The sequence below is a fragment of the Schistocerca nitens genome, chromosome 4 (assembly GCF_023898315.1).
Source record: "Schistocerca nitens isolate TAMUIC-IGC-003100 chromosome 4, iqSchNite1.1, whole genome shotgun sequence".
Taxonomy (NCBI): Eukaryota; Metazoa; Arthropoda; class Insecta; order Orthoptera; family Acrididae; genus Schistocerca; species Schistocerca nitens.
Genome location: NC_064617.1, coordinates 908,793,414 through 908,812,692, shown reverse-complemented (window position 1 = coordinate 908,812,692; position 19,279 = coordinate 908,793,414). Strand labels below are relative to the sequence as shown.

The following is a 19,279-nucleotide window of genomic DNA, read 5'->3' as shown; positions in this document are numbered from 1 at the left end:
AAGGATAGGATGGATAACAGTGGCACCAGCTTGATTGAGCTTTAGGATGGAACTGAGAAAGGAAGTTGTGAATGGGCAACATATATTGTCAGGCTGCCAACCATTGGAATGTATCGTGTACCGTGGATTTTTCATAAATATCTATCATGCTTAAACTTTTAACTTCCCTCCCCATGAAATCTGAAGTTAAATTATTATGATTGAATAATATCTAGTTACATGAATGGCAACTTTTGGCCAAGCAAATTCACTTTTCCAATATTTTTACACAGTTATCTCCCAAACTTCCAGGTAGAAATTTTGTTGCTATTTTTAATTCTCAAGTCTATAGAACAAAATGATTGGTAGTTACAGTTCATGATCATACTCTGGCTGACACTCATTGTCGATATCAGCTCCTGGAATAAAATCTCTGGGGCTCTGCAGAAGTCTGGCAATCATTGACTCTGAAAATTCTTAAAATAATCGGAGGCACAATTGTACACCAGTGGGAAACCATCTTGGGTGCTATGACGTACTCACTCTGCAGCTTGGAAATCAGTGTCCAAGCTGTGTATCGGTTTTGGTAAAGGCCAGAATTTAATCTCTTAAAATAGAGCATAGACCATTGTTGTGCAGGCTCTACTGGTTTCCCAGGATACAAAGTTCCCTATGAGTTATGGCACACCAAACAATGTTCCAAGCCACAGACAAGGGAGAAGTTAAAATAACCAAAGAATTGAACGTACCTTTTCTAGTCATGAAATTATATTTTTCCATAAATTATCTTCCTAGCTACATTTCAGGATATATCATCGTCTTGTATGAGATGAAATGTTATCATAGTTTATTAAATAATATTCGGTATTCAAAATGGCAGCTTACAACAGTGCCGCTAATTACAATTCCATTGTGATTCTACTCTCCGCAATTCTCAATCAGAAGTAAGTCCGTTGTACACATAATGTTTCACATTATATACACAGAGTCTGTATATTATGAGTCAAAGGTAATATCTCTCTCTCTCTCTCTCTCTCTCTCTCTCTCTCTCTCTCTCTCTCTCTCCCTCTCCCTCTCTCTCTCTCACACACACAGTGGTAAAGAGTCTTTGAGACATGTAAATCACTTGCTCATTTATGGCCAAAGTAGAGAGGATATAAAATTTAGACTTGCAATGGGAAGGAAAGTGTTTCTGAAGAATAGAAACAGACTCTCGGGTGAATCTGTAGTAAAAGGATTCAAAAACTGCTGCATATCTAATGCTACACTTGATTCAGAATGAGATGTAATATGGAAGGAGTGCCAGAAAAGAAGAAATGGCATTGGGCTTACAAATAAAGATGAAGATGATACCCCATGACGATGATTGATGATGATGATGTTTATGGTTATGATTAGGATGATGATGAAGATGATAAAATGTGGTGGTATGAACTGGTTTGTAGTAAGGAAACAAAGGAAGTGAAGAAAAAAGTTAATGTAAACCATTTTAATTCACTTTCTATTTCACCTTTCTCAAGCAGGCTCTTCAAAAAACTATGGGTAGGTGTGAGTTTTTGCCTAAAGATTTGTTTCGGCACTTAAGCATTTATGTGGTTTGCTCCTCCCACTTTAATTTGATATGAAGTTGTAATTCCAAGAACTTAATGCTCTCAGTGTCTTCAGTCTGCTTGTCAACATATTTTACATGTATACTGGGGTCATGTCTTAAAAGTTTTGCACTACAAATAGCGGGTCTTTTCAAAGTTTAATGACAAATAATTGGCTGGAAACCATTTATGAGGTCTGCTCAAAGTATTCTGGAACTTTGATCACTTTTCTACACTTCCCTTTTATTTATTGTGCATGATTTCCTGTAAACTACTCTCCTCCACAAGTGATATGCAGCTCCCAGTGCCATTTCCACTTCCGGAAGCAGTCTTGGTACTCCTCTTACTGGATCACCTGAAGCACTGTCTGTAATTTTTCTTTTATCACATCTATTGTTGCAAATCTTCATGCTTCCAATGAGGTTTTCAGCTTTGGAAATAAAAAAAAAAAAAAAAAAAAAAAAAGAGCAGGGGCCGGGTCTGGAGAGTATGGAGGATGAGGCAGCCCAGTGATTTCACTTTTTGGGCAATAGTCACGCACCAACAGGGATGAATGTGTTGGGTGTGTTATCAGATGTAGGGGCCATTAATTGTCTCATCACATTCTAGACCATTTCCTTCTCACATATCTCGAAGGTGTCAATAGTACCACCGTTATGAATTCATTATGAACTAATCCTTCAAAGTCAACAAAAACTGTCAGCATTGCTTTGACACTTGACCTGACCTGATGACCTTTTTTGGTCTTGAAGAACCTTTCCTGACCAAAAGTGAAGACTAAATCTTGGTCTCAGCATCAAAACCATAGATCCACATCTCATCACCAATTATGGTTCTCTTAAGGAACATCTCGTTCTCATTTGCACAATCCAAAAGCTCTTCGCAGATTGCTAGGCGAAAGTCTTTCTGGCCTTGACTCATGGATTCATGATTCGTGGGACGAATTTGGATGCAACGTGATGCATTCCAAGATACTGTGACAGGATTTCATGATATGATTCCAACTGAAATGTTACATTGTTCTGCAATCTCTCAGACAGTCAATCTCAGATTTGGCATGTATAATTTCATTGATGTTCCTGACATGACCATCATTACTAGACGTTGAAAGGCATCCTGAATGAGGCTTATCTTTATCTTCTGCCCAGCCATTTTTAAACTGTGTGAACCCTTTGTAACTCTGATTATGGCTTAAGCACTCATCACCATAGGCTTCCTGCATCATTTGGTGTGTTCTGTGAAGGTTTTCTTGGGTTTCACACAAAATTTAATGCTGAAGCAATGCTCCTCTGACTCTGCCATCTCAGAATTTGCAAACTGTACAGCACAACACTCTAATCAATACAGCACTGAACAATAATTAATAGACATACAACAAATGAAACTTCCGGCAGTTACACATTAAACATATGCGTGTGCAGGGATGCCAGCCACATTTCACTCCAACACACCATTCGCGCAAAATTATGAACGTTCCAGAATTTTTTGAACAGACCTCATATTAATATCCATAAAAATTTCACTATTTGGTCTTTGTAAAACTAAACTTGATTTTCTCTTTATTTCAACATTTGTATCATCTGCAAACAAAACAGACTTGGCAGCTGCTAATGTTGCTAATGAAAGGTCATTGATATGCACAAGAAAATTTTAGGTCCTTGAGGTGGAACCTGCTGTTAGTTCTTAGCTGGATGATGCCTGGTAGTTTAAGAAATGCTTTTCCATACACCCTTTGTTTCCGTTGGATAAGATTTGAATCATTTTGCAGTCTTTCCAGTTATGCTGTAATATTCTAATTTACTTGAATGATATTATTTGCACAGCCAAATACCTTTGACAGTTCACATAATATATCAGTATCCAGTAATTTATTGTCTAATGAATTAACTACATTCTTGCTATTTGTGTAAATATCTTCCTCAGTACTGCAACCCACTAGATATCCAAACCATGGCTTTGACAATTTTTATTTGTAGTCAGATGGTTAAGAAGCCACTTATATATCAGTTTTATAGAAAAAGTTCCAGAATGCTGCCAGAAGTGAAATTGGACAGAAATTTGACCATATTTCATTATTTCCTTTCTGTACAAAGTCTTAACTTCAACAGATTTCAACCATTTGGGAAAAGTTCCACTGATAAATGACTGCTTGTACAAATAATTTAATAATATATTACTAAAGTAAGAACAGCATGCTTTAAGTATGTTGGTATTTTATCATAACCACTAGAACTTTCTGAAGTGACGGCCGCCTTTCCCCATGGTGTGGGGGTTGGTGCCCCATGGTGGGACGCGCAGACCACTGTTTGACTCTAGGCACAGTCAGTCTTGTGCAGACTCACAAAGTGTCAACTGCTGGGTGTGGTCTTGCTGTATAGCTGATAGTGCAAGATTCCATGCTGGACTCGGGTGGTAGCCATCGTCCCTTTAATAAGATTCGGGCGCTGAAGACCTTGCTGTCGTGCGCCCACCAACCGCTTCTACTACTACTACACTACTTTAATAAGATTCGTCCCTGTTAATGAGATTCCTGTAAGGCCTTATCTCAATTAATTCTTTAATAATGCTCTTCCAAAAGCCTCTGGTATGGTACAGCATTTTTGTTTCCTCAAATTGGAACATATGTCCTTTACATCCCAGACGTATTCACCTGATGTGTTCCATGCAGTGTTGTGAGATACGGTGCTGTTTTTGTTCAATATACTGGCAGCAGCACCCTGACAAGGGGTGCTACGCCAGGTATTTGCAGTTGCAGTTTGTCCTTTACCAGGCTAAGCATATCTTTAGTTTTTTGTAGTGGTTGAAAGAAGGCTTGGACTTTTTTAAAATGATTCTCCCAATTTTGGCTGGGGGGGGGGGGGCAATATAGGAGATAAAGGCAAGTTACAATTTCTCTAACTCTTCTTTGCAAGTAGCTATAGCACTCATTATCTTCAGTGCATATCTAATTTGTGTTTTTCCATGTCAAATCACATGATTTCAGGACATTTTCCTGCTCGACCATCACCGATATTGTATGTGAACATTTGCATATGTCCCCGATGAACATTGGTAAAGTTTAATGTTTGTCGAAGCAATACTGCCCAAGATAAAATCACTTGTTTGACTCCATGCACAACTTTGCACAAAGCAGCGTGAAGATCTGGCGAATTCAGGCTGTTATATCTTGGGCAATATTTTGTTGAAAGAAATGAAATGTGGCCACCTTGTACAACAGTAAGCATTGTCTTAAAAATAATAATGAAAAAAAAAAGTTAAGAGTCATGGTCGGCCAGAAAACTTTAGACACAATCGTCCAAAAAAATTGTTATGTTTGGCTCCTTATATCTCAGGATCTAAAGGTATGGAAAACGTTAAACTTGGCTTGTAGTAACTTAACAACACAAGGTTCTCAAATATAAAGATTCATTGACGTGCCACTTTCCAATACTGAATAAACTAAGTACAAAGTTGAATTTTGTAAAAAGTTCAAAGTGTATGAATTTCAACCTGATTTTTCAAAAAAATGTGTTCTGTAAAACTCCATGTTTTTAACCTCCTAAAAAGTATATCTGATTATCCAGTACAAACTAACAGTGTTAGATAATTTGAATCCAAACTGGACGCAAAAATCGTGGCATGGAAAAAATGTAATCTTTGGATTCTTACATCTCATAGAGTAAATGCATGCTGAACATGAAAGTTAATAACCAATAGCTTGGTAGCACAAGATTGTGGAATACAAAATTTCATTCACCTCTTTTTCGGTAATGTGCAAAGTCATCGAAAAGATGACGATTTTTGTGAGACGTTGAAAATAGTGTATATTTGACACTTGTGTTGTAAATACCATTTTTTATTAAAGCTTTAAAACCAGTCACGTTTGAAATAACATATTTTAAGCCCTCCTCCCATCAGAACAATGGGCAAAATTTCCAACGTGGATTAACGACGTTACATAAATTGAAATATCTGTGTGGTGCAAAAAAGATATCTGTGTGATGCAAAAAGTGGCAATTGACCCTGAATAAAGAAAGAATAAAGAAAAGTGTGAAGTTATTCACATGAGTACTAAAAGAAATCCGCTAAATTTCCATTACGCGATAAGTCACACAAATCTTGAAGGCTGCAAATTCAACTAAATACTTAGGGATTACAATTACAAGTAACCTAAATTGGAGCAGTCACATAGATATTGTTGTGGGTAGAGCAAATCAAAGACTGTGATTCATTGGCAGAACACTTAGAAGGTGCAACAGATCTGCTAAAGAGATTACTTACACACTTGCCCACACTATTGTGGAATTATTGCTGTGCGGTGTGGGATCTGCATCAGGTGGGACTGATGGATGACATCAAAAAAGTTCAGAGAAGGGCAGCTCGTTTTGTATTATCGCGAAATAGTGGAGATAGTGACACAGGCATGATACATTAATTGGAATGGCAATTATTAAAACAGAGGTGTTTTTCGTTGCGACGGGATCTTCTCATAAAATTTCAATCACCAGTTTTCTCCTCCGATTGTGAAAACATTCTGTTGGCACCTGCCTACATAGGGAGAAATGATTATCACGATAAAATAAGAGAAATCAGGGCACACACAGAAAAATTTAAATGCTCGTTTCCTCCATGCATCATTCGAGAGTGGAACAGTAGAGACAGCTTGAAGGTGGTTCACTGAACCCTCTGCAAGACACTTGATTGTGAATAACAGTGTAACCACATAGAAATAGATGTAAAAACAAACTATCCAGAAAAATCATGCTGCAAATAAAGTTTTAACTTTGGTTTCTTATATCTTGTTGATTGAACTCATGATAAACATAAAACTTTATATGCAATGACTTAGTAACATAACGTTTTGCAGTATAAAACATCGTTCACATACTGCTTTCTAAGTTTCTGCAAAATCAGTTCAAACTTGATTTTCGTAAATATTACAAAAAATAGGTCACATTCAGTTTGCTTGTAGAAAAGCTGTTTTGCAGTATTTATTTCAGACTAATCACAGTTGGAAATAGCACATTTTCAAGCATTCAGAAAATCACATTCAATTTTGCAATTGGTCTAACAAAACCGGAAAATGATAGACAGATCTGAGGGAATATACCATGGCAACAGGCTACATTGCAACAATCTTGTGATTTTTATCAAGTCATATCTCACTATATTGTGTTGGTAAGAAATTGTTGCTGCCAGTTCAAGAACAGGAACCAGCAACCGCATTGCCGTATGGGTAATGCACAATAATAGTGCAGTACCAGCCATGGGTTCTTCATCCAGATTCCCGAGCCTCTAATTTGGTTTCTTAATTTAACTTCTAAAGCCTTCTGGTGGTACCTGTATGCTTACAAAGCCATTTGTACATTTCTCAAATGTGTGAGAGTATCTCTCATAGGTAGCAAGCAAAAAGTAATATCAATTTTGATTTTAAACTTTTGAACATTGCAACATTATTGACATATCAATGGAACAAAGTGAAGCGCTGATAAAATTTATGCGTCCTTGTGGTCTGGCTCTTTCATTTTAATTCCTCAAAAGACTGGATGCTTGTGGGTATCAGTGGAACACCTCATTTCCACTCTCTCTCTGTTCCTTCATTGTATCCATCTGGCTGACGATATCAATTTCCAGAAGATGAACAGCAGAAAGTGGTTCAAAAAATTTCAAAGAATGGATACGGCAATATTGAGAAGTTCAAAATCAAAACTAATATTACTTTTTGCTTGCCATGTATATGAGACACTGCTAAAGATTTGACAATCATAGATAAGGTACTTAGCAAATGGCTCTGTAAACAGACAGGTGCAACTACAAGGCTTTGGGACTTAAATTAAGAACCAAAATTTCAGGCTTGGGGACCTGAATGAAGAAACCCACCTGTGGCTGGTATTGCTCAGCTACCTTATGGCAATGGGCTTGCTGGCTCCTGTTCTTGAACCAGTAGAGACAATGTCTCCATTTACCAACACAAGATAGTGAGATATTACTTTTCAATTTAAAAATAAAAACCACGTGCTCTGAAACACGAAGAACAGGTTGTTGCAATATAGCTTGTTGTCGTGGTGTATTCCCTCAAGTTTGCCGGTCATTTTAGTGTACAATGGAAAAACAAACATGATTTTATGAATGCTTGAAAATGCGCTATGTTCTACTGTAATTAATTTGGAATCAGTTATGGAAAACAGATTTTCTAAGCACAAATTGAATGTGATCTATTCTTGCAATTTTTACGAAAATCAAATTTGAAATCATTTTGTAGAAGTTAAAGCAGTACATGATTGATATTTTATACTGGAAGAACCTTATGTTACTAAGTTGCTGTTGTCCAATGTTTCATGTTTATCATGCCTTGAATCAACGGTACATAAGAAGCCAAAGTGAAAACTTCATTCACTATGTGATTTTTCCAGCTAGTTTGCCTCAATTTGTGTAGTAATTGTTAACCAATGTTGGAAATATTACGCATTGGCCGGGGGGGGGGGGGGGGGGCTTAAAATACATTATTTCAAATGAGACTTGTTTTGAAGCTTTAATGGAAAATGGTATTTGTAACAGAAGTGTCGAATATACACTATTTTCAACTTCTTACAATTATTGTCTCTTTATTTTTACCATTTTGCAATTTATAGGAAAATACGTGAACGAAATTTTGTGTTTTACATCCTTGTGCCTCTGAGCTATTGCATATTAAGTTTCATTTTCAGCTAATGTTTACGAGATATAAGAATCTAAAGTTCACATCTTTTTCATGCCATGATTTTCACACCCAAACTCGATTCAAATTACCTAACATTATTAGTTTGGAATGGATAATCAAATATACTTTTTAGGCAGTTAAAAACATGGTCTTTCTAATGAACCCAGCTTGGAGAATTTCATAGAACATAATTTTCTGCAAAATCACATTGAAAATAGTGCACTTTTTAAATTTTTACAAAATCTTGAATTTTTCTCTTAACTTATTCTATACTGGAAAGTGGTACATAAATGAAACTTCATATTTGAGAACCTTGTGTTGTTAGGCTACTACATGCCAAGTTTAATGTTTGTCATACCTTCAGTCCCTGAGGTATAAGAAGACAAACTTTTGAATTTTTGGGGGCAATTTTGTCACATATTTTCTGTCTGAATATGGCTCGTAAAATTCTTTTCATTTTTATTGTTAAGAAAACACTTGCAGCTGGACAAGATGGCCAAGAAAAACAAGAAAATCCAAATTCATGACACGTAAAGGGAATACAAACATGCCACCTTTGTCCAACCACAATTAATTTTCAAAGCAGGATTAACATAGCACATGGTCAAAGACATGCAAATACTTCTCACAAAACTCTGCAAAATGGCAAATAAGCAACATGAATGAGAACCATCTTAGAGACAGTAAAGTTGCTATCACCGCATCTTGAATATGAGACAAAAGTGTGCTGCTTTCAATGGAAAACTACAAGCAGATTGTTGGAGGGATGAAACAGCATAAGCTATATTGCAGAAAAAAGACCTATCTAAATATTAGGATGAGACACACAGTAAGTAACATATTCATAAAACACACAATGCAGCACAGAAAAGGCACCAGAACTAAGAAAAAGTACATATTTAAAACATTAGGAATCCAGGAATTTACTAGTTCAAATATCAAAATGAAAAGTATTGCATATGACCAGCAGAATATTTCACAAAAAAACACACATCATTGCAAGTCACAAATACGAAACAGTGCATTTCACATTTGCATATCAAAATACACCTAAAAATCTTCAGCATGTAGCCATATGTACAAATTAATTTGTAATGTGAATTTAAAATGACTCATTCCAAATCATTATGGTTTATCGTTCAAAATGATCCATAGAACATGAAACTAACTAACTAACTCTGTAACACTTCACATCAAGGACAAGAGTCAAAGGTATGGGAATAACAAGTGTCTGCAAAAGCACACACCTCGTCCACCCAGAAAGCAAAACTCAAATAAAAATAATAGAAAATAGACATCTCATTAATAATCTGCTGGATATTAGAAACCAAATATCCCACAGTGAAAACAATAGGGGGGGGGGGGGGCAAGACAAGCCATTATGACTACATGCACTTATCTGCCATTCCTCTTACCATCTAATAACTCACTCACGGCATTCCAAACCCACACTATTTGACATTTGCATACTATCTGAAACCATGTCACCTCACATCAAGGATAAGAGTCAAAGGAATTGGATAAAAAGTGTCAGCAATAGCACATACCTCATTCTTAAGGAAAGCAGCACCCAAAGAACAACAGGAATTAGAAAACTCTTAAATGACCTGTTGGATATCGGAAACCAAATATTTTCAAAACACATTAAAACTGGTAAGAGGAACAAGGGAAGTGATTATGACTAACGACACTTATCTCCCCCTCCTAACTGCACACTCACACTGTCCTGCACCCACACTAGGCATTTGACATTTGCATAATGTCTAAAATGATAATATCTTACATCAGAGATATGAGTCACCAGTATGGGAATAAGTGCCAGCAATATTTTTAAAACACACTGAGAATATGTAATAGGAGGAACATAACATACTGTTATGACTAGATACACTTATCAGTCCTTCCTCTTAACAGCTCACTCACCATCCTACACGTCACTAAGTAATACTCAGTACAGTAACATAGCAGACACAAAGTATATTCTCTCTATATTGAAAATGGTGAAAGTTTTGTAACATCAGAGCTGAAGAAATAAATGTGTATAGGGAGAGCTAACGTGTACTGTAGTTAATACGGAAAACTTGTTTAGTGACGTTAACTAATGTGGATAACTACCAAAGAAAATTATGTTCATTTCTTTATACTTTCTTTGTTTAAAATATGACCTTCCAACCCAGTTTTCAGTTTCCTTTTGTTTAATGACCTATGCACCTTGTCATTTTACATTTTACAATAGTTATTAAGCAAAATATTAACACCTGCCCAAACAACAGATTTACACAATTCCTGTGCTGAATGTTTGTTACAGACATCTATTGCAAAATCATCATTGGCCATGATACTATCATGAATTAATTTACACGCTGTTTACCGATGGTTTTGAAGCCTGAGAAAGGAATCACAGTGTTCACCTGATAATAGTTTTCACATGAAACAAAAAGAATAAATTACTATCAGCAATGGCATTTTCTGTTGGTATCACAAGCCACTTCTATCAAGATCTTTATTTAGTTTGTGCTCAGCATCACATGCCAGCTGCTTATCTATTGTTAAAAACTGAGCACAGTTACCACACTTTAACTTCTTTATTGTGCTGTAGCAACAGTATCCAGCAATGAATGTAGGCACTGGTAATTCTGGATCGATAAGTTCCAAATCACATTGACTGACACTTAATTTACAAATATCTGATACTGAAATGTCACAGGGAACATCAAGACATTCAGACTGACCACAGCTTTGTAGAGAACTAATTACAATTTTCTTAGTTCAGTCACCTTGTAAAGAAAACTCTGACAAAGTTGGATAATCTCAGCTTTTTCTCTGCCTCAAGTATTTGCCTCATTGACACATGGTACTGGGATCCAAATAGCCATCGATACAATCCAAACCTGGCTTCCAAGGCATCAGCCTGAAATTTTCCAGGCAGCAAGTATGACATTTTAAGTTCTGACAGACAATACGTCCTCGGTTCTAATAATGCATGTTGTATGCTTGAGTGAAGAGTGTGTTTCCTTACTGATCTTACCATTTGACTAATTCATGGAGCTCCAGTTGTCTAGCCAATTTAGAAAATTTTCTAGAAATTTACACCTCTCATCATCCTTGTGGCTTGTTAGAGGCTTTTTCATTTCCTCTCTAAGTATAAGGCCTTTTGAAAGGGACTTAACATTAACAATTTTCCTCCATGTGCTTATTATTTTAATAAATTCAGCAGTTCCTTAATAATTTTTAATTTTATTTGTAGGCCCCAACTCCAGTAAACTAGACTTGATGTTGTAATTGAAAATTTGACAAACAAGCTTTACATTTTGTTTTTCTAATGAAGAGGGCCACCGAGCTTTCATACTTAAACTATATCCAAATTTCAATAATTTGTTCGTTTCAATGTCAAATATGGACCTAATTGCAGAAAATGAAGCTTGCATTCTCACAGATGTGTTTTCAAAGCTGGAGAAGCAAAATCTCAGAAGTTCATCTTTCAAATTCACCCAGTTATGTCTGATGCATTTATACATGCGTACTGGGTCTATAACATAAAACAAGCGTCTGGAATGATCTGAAGGATGTGGGTAAGCAATACTAAGTTGTGATGGATTTGCAAAATTACTAACAGCTTTTCTATAATTGAGTTATTGTCAGAACAAATACAAATAACCTTTAAACGTAAGTCTTCCAACCCAATCAATACTTTTTTTTATTACATTGAACAACTGGTTAGCAGTCATTTTATTTACAGGCAAGATGTGGACATCATTATTAAATGATGAAATTACACCTTGCACCATAAACACATGAGCAATTGTTGCAAGAGTAGTGGTATCATGTGCCATACCAATGAAATTTCCTCCTTTTTAGTCCATGGTGGGCTTAATGTGTATTTCATCTAACATGAGTGTCACAAAACAATCATAATGATTCAGGTTTGATACTTTCTCCCTAATGTAAGCTAGAAAGTTTGGACTGTTAGGATCAACATCAATATTTGCACAGATGTTTGTAATAGTATTAGGATGAGGCAGAATAACATTTCCAGTGCTCCATATGAATTTGTAAGCATGGGTTGAAATAAAAAACAACAAAGAAGCAAATACTAAAACATGGGGAGAAAACCTATGTCTCTCAGAGGGTGAAAGGCTTAACTGAAAGTGGCTTCTTATGAATTTAACAACAGGTTTAGTTTTCCCCTCTCATTCTAAGTTATCTAATGACTCAACAAGTATGTCTTGAAGATGTTTGTCTTCCTTTTTGCATACAAAACTTTCAACAAATAGTATAATATTGTCTACATCATGGATATTACTTACAGTTTTTGGAATTTTCTTGAAAGTGATTTCACAACCCTTAACATAAATGCTTTCACTGAATTCCTGATTAATAATTATGTACAAAATATGACATGGTGTTCTTTCAGTGTCTACATAAAAAAAACAGCATATATGAATCTTTCACTGCTTTTGACCACTTTTCACTACAAGTAACAGAGTCAAGCGTCTATATCAGTTCTTGAAATGAATTGAAGGAAAACGTCTTACTATATTCTTCTAGAGATTTAATACTGTCCTCTACGAATGCTCTCTGTGCAGCAGCTGTTTTTCAGAAGGAGATTCTCTGGTTTTGGCATCACTATGGAGATATATGAAAGGCAGTTAGGAAATTTGCTTGGGACTGCATTTTGTCGGAGTTGTGGCTTGCTTAGTGGTGCGGTGAATGTAGACCCAGTTTCCCAGTCTACTGCTTGTATTTCCCACAATATATTGTCTTCCCAGAAGTGCAAATGTCAGACCTAATGAAGTGAAAAATAATATATTGCACGCATGTCGCTGAAACTTGTTCTGATACTCAAACTTCAACTGCTATATACTTTCGTCAATAAGTATGGCTTAAAATGAAAGGTACTCACCACAGAATGCTTGTTGGGAACAAAATTCTCATTGGCTGGAAATTAAAAATGTGAACCTTCTTCTTCTCATCGTAATTACCGTCACAACTGGAACACAACACTTATTCACCATGGTGATGATCGCTTGTGAACTGCTACAACCAGTACACACTTCAAAGAGCGGAAAAGCAATTTGTTTTTACAAGGGAATTCAACTTACTAACTCTACAACTCCAAAACAGTTGTTTACATGGCTCCACATAACATTCCTACTGGCTTCTAGGTCGTGCTGCTACCGGTAGGTGGCACTGGCTGTATGCCTGAAGTTGATGACGTCACTTGCCTATTGGTAGAGAGTTTTAAGGCCTTGTTATTAAGGTGATTTTGGCCTAGATAGGTTGACATAAAATGACCCATCTGCACTTTACTGTATCCATTCTTGGCAAAAACACATCTTTAAAGTGTTGCAGCTCAGCTGGGAGGCTGTCTTTGCCACAAATGGCACATGCCCTGTGAAATAGCGTTTTTAGAACAGTGTACTGCTGAGTTGGAGGTAGACAGCTCATTGTGTGTAGGTACAGATCTGTGTGTGGCTTCTTTCTTCAGACTGCATGTCTTAGGATACTGTGTGCTTTTCTTTTCTTATTTGAATGCCAAAAATGAAAAACATCCATTCAGGGTTGAGGCCAAGACTTGTATGCAGTATGTTGAAATGAATGTAGGGTGCAGTAGTTGTGGCAGTGGCACATTTTTTAATGAAAAGTACTTGATTATATTCAATTCAGGGAAATGTTGCCCAAATTTTGTAATCATACTCCGATAATGGGGAGATGTTAACTTGTTAGTTGCAGACTGGAAGAGATTTATTAAAATGGGTGCCAGAGTAAAGATTTGTGTGATTTTGTACTGGTAGTGGAGGGAAGTTGTGTGGAAGTGGCGTGTGGTAGAAATTATATAGAGTGTAAAGGCATGACTACAGTAAGCAGGTTCAAATGGAGGTACACAGAGATGAAGAGGCTTGCACAACTGGGTAGTTTAACTTGGAGAAAGTGGTGGTGGTGGTTGTGGTGGTGACAGTGACGGTGACGATGAGGATGACTACGACGACAAGTGCATGTTTTGCAGATCTTCCACTATCGCACTTCATAGTTGGACATAACTCACTGGACATACTGTATTTACTTCAAAGTGAGTTACATTAAAGTGAAAGCAGTCTTCCACTGCCAAGATGAGATATTTACTTTCCTCTTGTGCCTGAATCCAAAAAGCAGAATTGCTGGAAAACCATGAGAAATAGTTGTCAGCCAACCACACCTCAGACTTGGTCAGAAGTGTGATATGTCAGGCAAAGCTCCAGCTCAGAGAAGCCTGTTCTATTTCAAGAACACTTGTACATTCATCATTATACATGGCATGCCATTGTCTTGCTAAAATATGGCATTTAGTAGAGGAACATTTCTTGAGGCTCTAAAACTTACATGGTGTAGTTACTGTCCTCAGTAACCAATGGTGACCCAAAGTCTGGCACACAGCATTTGTCCCATAGGTTGCCAGAGTGTGATTTCAAGGTAACGTTACAACACATTGCGATCATCAGTATAGGACAGGTAGAATCAGGTATCACCCAATAATACCACATTGTACTGTTGCATTGGCCTAATGTTGAGCCAATACTGTGAACAAAGTTGTCCTCTGACCGTGCACGCAGGATGTTAATTGGGTGTTGTGGTCACATTGTGTGGTCCAATGCCACCTTGGCACCGTACTATGACTTTTCTTTCCACTTGTTCCAGACATACAGCAGTATATTAGTAGTATATCCTGCTGATGCTTAACATTCCATTCCACTCCAAAGCTGACACTGTGAGCTTGCTTGGACTCTGAAGCAGTTTACTTTAATATTTTGACTTTATTTGACTAGCACTCTACTGATTCATTTCACAATTCACTACCTGACAACCGAAGAGAGAAAGAAAGTTGCTTAGCCTGTGTACACTCCATTTGTTTGGAGCTGTAATTATATGTCTGTCATACATTGTTGCAAATATTCCCTGACTTTGACTACTTCCTGATCATTGTTTCTGGGTGTTGCAAGTTTCACAAATTTTCTAAACATTTTTGTGACATGAGGTGGTAGAAGTATTACTTACTACATCAATTTCAACTTTTGTTTTATGTTCAGTGACTACAACACTGCTCATAAAGAGTGCCCTAGAAGTTCCTATCAGCTACAGAACAACAAATTGGCGTCATAAGATGGAGACTCATTGGACTACCCTTTACTGAGCTTCAAGGACAGTTTTCTTGATGTTACCATGTGGAAGCAACAGTGTGAACAACAACCAGAGGCTTGGCCAAAAAGTTCAAATGAACTGGGAATGTCTGTGACTAGAAACATTCTGGGCAGCTGTCATAGGAAACTGTGCGAATCATAAGACACACCATGTCAGCCAGGAATATGGCATCCCAGAGTCCATTGTATGGCAAACCTTATGCTTTGTACAAAAAAAAGGAGGGGGGAGGGGGTTTATCGCATTCAGATGCTCCTCATCTTGAACCTGAGGACTATGGGGTATGCATGGCCACGACTTCATTGGGGCAGTAAATAATGAACATTTGGTGGCATACATCCTGTTCAGGGATGAGGCTGGCTTTCATTCCTGTGGCCTCGTCAGTCGCCACAACAGTAGAATATACCCTGATGAACAACCGCACATTGCCGTGGAAATGGAATGGAACACTCCAAATTTAAATGTGATGCTGGGCCTCACACAACAGCACATTTATGGACTATTGTTTTTTGCTGAAGCAACAATCACATTGACATCATACCTGGACATGCTTGACCAATTTCTGCAGCCTCAGGTGTTTGCCAACAACATTCATAATTTTGTGGTGTTTCAACAGGAATGCGCCCCACAACATTTTGCACTCTCTGTGTGTAATTACCTCAGTGAGATATTCCCTTTATACTGAATTAGACAAGGCTCACCACAGTTATGGGCAGCATGCTCAACTGATATAATGCCCTTGGCCTTCTTTGTGTGGGATCACATCAACAGTCAGATGAACAAAGTGAAGATTGGGGATTTGTGGCACCTGCATGAATGCATTTCGACAATGCAATTACACCAGCGTATGTTCAGGTGCACTGAGGAAAAATGGCAACCCTGTTAGAATATGGAGTGCAGTCATGTCGAGCAACAGTAATGATTTCAACGAATTATGGTGTCTTCCTTCACGTTATATTCATGTTCTTTCATATTATTGTAAACATTTCATTTGAATTAAAAAGCTCCATCCCAGAAATGTTTTGGGCTTCTCGGGCACTCTGTATATTCTGTTAATTTGACAGATTGTGTTACACAATGGGATGCCATCTCAGTTTCCAATTGTATACTTATGATTAAAGTGTTTTGCATTATGTTAAAATGCTAGGTGGTTTCCTAAATTTCATTGTCATCAAAACTTTTTTTTTCTCTGGTTTCCCTGTCTCTAGAAATCTGTTGTCACAATCAGTGCTTTCAGAGGGTGTTTTTTTTTTTTTTTTTTTTAAAGAAAGTGACCTGAAGACAACATTCAAATACCAAAAGGGTATTAATTCTGCACTACAGTAATAAGTAAAACAGCAACACATCAACTCAAGTTTTCACATGTTATTACTTAGCATCTGTCTCTATACAATTCAGCATAGCTTTCCTTTGTAGCTTCTAGATTCATATCTAATTGTAATTCTCTTAATTTTAGGCAGCTAATTGTGAAGTGCTGGTCTCGAAGAAATCGGAAGGAGTGGCTCTCTTTTCTCAAGGATGTTACAGCCAAAGGTAAATTATTGTAGATCTTAAGATGAAAACTTGTGGAATAGAAATTTCTTATAAAATATACTTTATAGTTATGCTATATTAATTTTAGGAAAATTTGTTTATTGCTAAGTTGGGTGAACAGACGATTATAATGTTAGCAGTTGCTGCCATCTGCTCCATTTGAAAGCAATTGGTATCTGTATTTTTTAAAGGTAAAATGGAACTCATAATTTATTGCCAGACCTGTTGGTATGCTAAGGGCTATTTACTTCTAGCAGTGTAGTTACAGTCCATAAAACTTACTTTTGTATACCCTCCCTATTTTGTATTTATGCAGCAGAAGGTACGTACTAACTGCAGCTTTGCTTGGTCTTGTTTCTTTCTCTGTGCTACTCTATATCACTGATGCCCACTTTATGATAATTAGATCAAATGCTATTTCTTAGTAGCCTATCTACAAAAATTTTTCCTAATTTACTTCTCTTACAATTCACAAGGAAAACATCGTAATGCACAATTACTTTTCCATTGAAGGCATCATCCAAAAACAAATTACCAGATGCCCCAGGCAACTGCATGGCACCATTCTGTGCCAACCTATTCACAGTCCATCTAGAGGAATCCTCCCTAGCCGTACAGAATCCCAAATCCCTCTCCCGGTTCTGATTCATTGATAACGTCTTCATGATCTAGACAGAAGGTAAGTACACCCTACCCATATTCCTGCAAAACCTCTACACCTTCTCACCCATTTGCTTCACCTGATCCCCCTCAACCCAACAAATAATCTTTCTCGATACTAGCTCCACCTCACGGGTAATTCCATAAGTACCTCTGTACCTCAAGCCTACTAACCACCAACACTACCTCCGTTTCAACAGCTGCCACACAATCCACACCAAGAAGTACTGTCCATGCAGCCTAGCCATGCTGGCCATCAAATTGAATGCAAAGAAATAGTATACCTTTTCTCTTTTGAGCTCCACAGCTGATTCTTCTTAATACTAATAAGAACCAGTTTGCTTGATGGGTGTTAAACATATTTACAAGTTTCTAACTAATAAGAACCACCACAGCTGTTTTGATACACGTTTATTATTTAATGACCAGTTTTGTTCAAAAGACAATCATCAAATTATGCTGTGAACAGACTTCATAAGAAATCCTCAGAGATGTGGTAATATCATAACTTAAGAATTCTAGTTATTTTACATAATGTCAAGACAGTTTGTCATGTTCCAGAATTTGCCTTTAATCTTACATGAGATAATTAGACTTCTTAAGTAATGATATTGATGCAATTCTGTGAGGATTGCTTGTGAAGATTGTTGAAAGAGTAACCTAATGATGATCTTTTGAATGAAACTAATTGTGATGTAATAAATTGCATCAGTATAACTTCGGTGGTTCATATTAATATTAACCAGCTTTCTGAATTGTGCAGGTGGGAACTCTCCCTGCAACACATCCTCCACTTTGGTACACGCCATGGCCTCAACCTTCACTAGTCCCAGTCATCCATCTGCCTCTGTTCTTATCCCTCCTCCCACTTCAGCCTCACGTGTGTGTGTGTGTGTGTGTGTGTGTGTGTAGCAATCTATGCTATTTCATATCTTTGTTTAACAAGGAAAAAAGTTATATTTAAACTGCATGTAAGCACAATCTCAGTGAACAACTGTTCACTCATCAATATAATTTCCAGCCTTTTCAACATTTTATCCACTTTAGAATAAGAGCTCACACATTCTGGTGTGTTACTAATTTCTCCCTCTGCTGTTCTGCAGATGACAGGATGATTATATCTTCAAAATGATGACCACAATGTACTTTCTTTAGTAGCCCAGACAGATGTAGTATATTACACAGATCACAAGGATACTCTTCTAATCCTTACCTGTAGACTGCACAGTTTTTTCCTCTTGTTTGGTGATTTTGTGTGATGCCATTTCATTGACCAAATTTTCAGTTCAAGTCTTCCTTTAGTCTTATTCACAGGAACTGCTAAAATGTTCAGCAAATAGAATATTTGATTTTTCTCTCCTTTGAGATCCAACAATATTGTTGTTAAGTAGCAATCATAGTTTTAACATTGAACATATGTGGCTTGTTCAGATGTAGGTGAGTGAACTGAGTGAAACATTCTCACATAAACATTGTTAGCAACAGATATCTGTTCCGTAATTCTTGCTTCAATACAATGCTTCTTGAGTGACAGCTGCAGTTAAAAGTCAAACTGACAGCTATATGCATTTGCAGTCGTGTTGAGTTGAAGGGTTCTCATTGGCAGTTACAGAAGGCAATGTGAGGGACAGAGAATGATTTTCCTTCCCAGTCACTACTTTCGCTG

The 19,279-nt window shown here is 37.1% G+C and overlaps 1 protein-coding gene across 3 annotated transcripts in view; it reads left to right on the top strand.

Moving 5' to 3' along the window:
• LOC126253478 (phospholipase D1) overlaps nt 1-19,279 on the top strand; it is a 206,085-nt gene that overhangs the window by 55,548 nt on the left and 131,258 nt on the right. For all 3 annotated transcript variants that reach the window (XM_049954838.1, XM_049954837.1, XM_049954839.1), the window contains one exon: nt 16,877-16,953. In XM_049954838.1, coding sequence (XP_049810795.1) covers nt 16,877-16,953 — 77 coding nt within the window. The remainder of the gene's footprint in view (nt 1-16,876; nt 16,954-19,279) is intronic.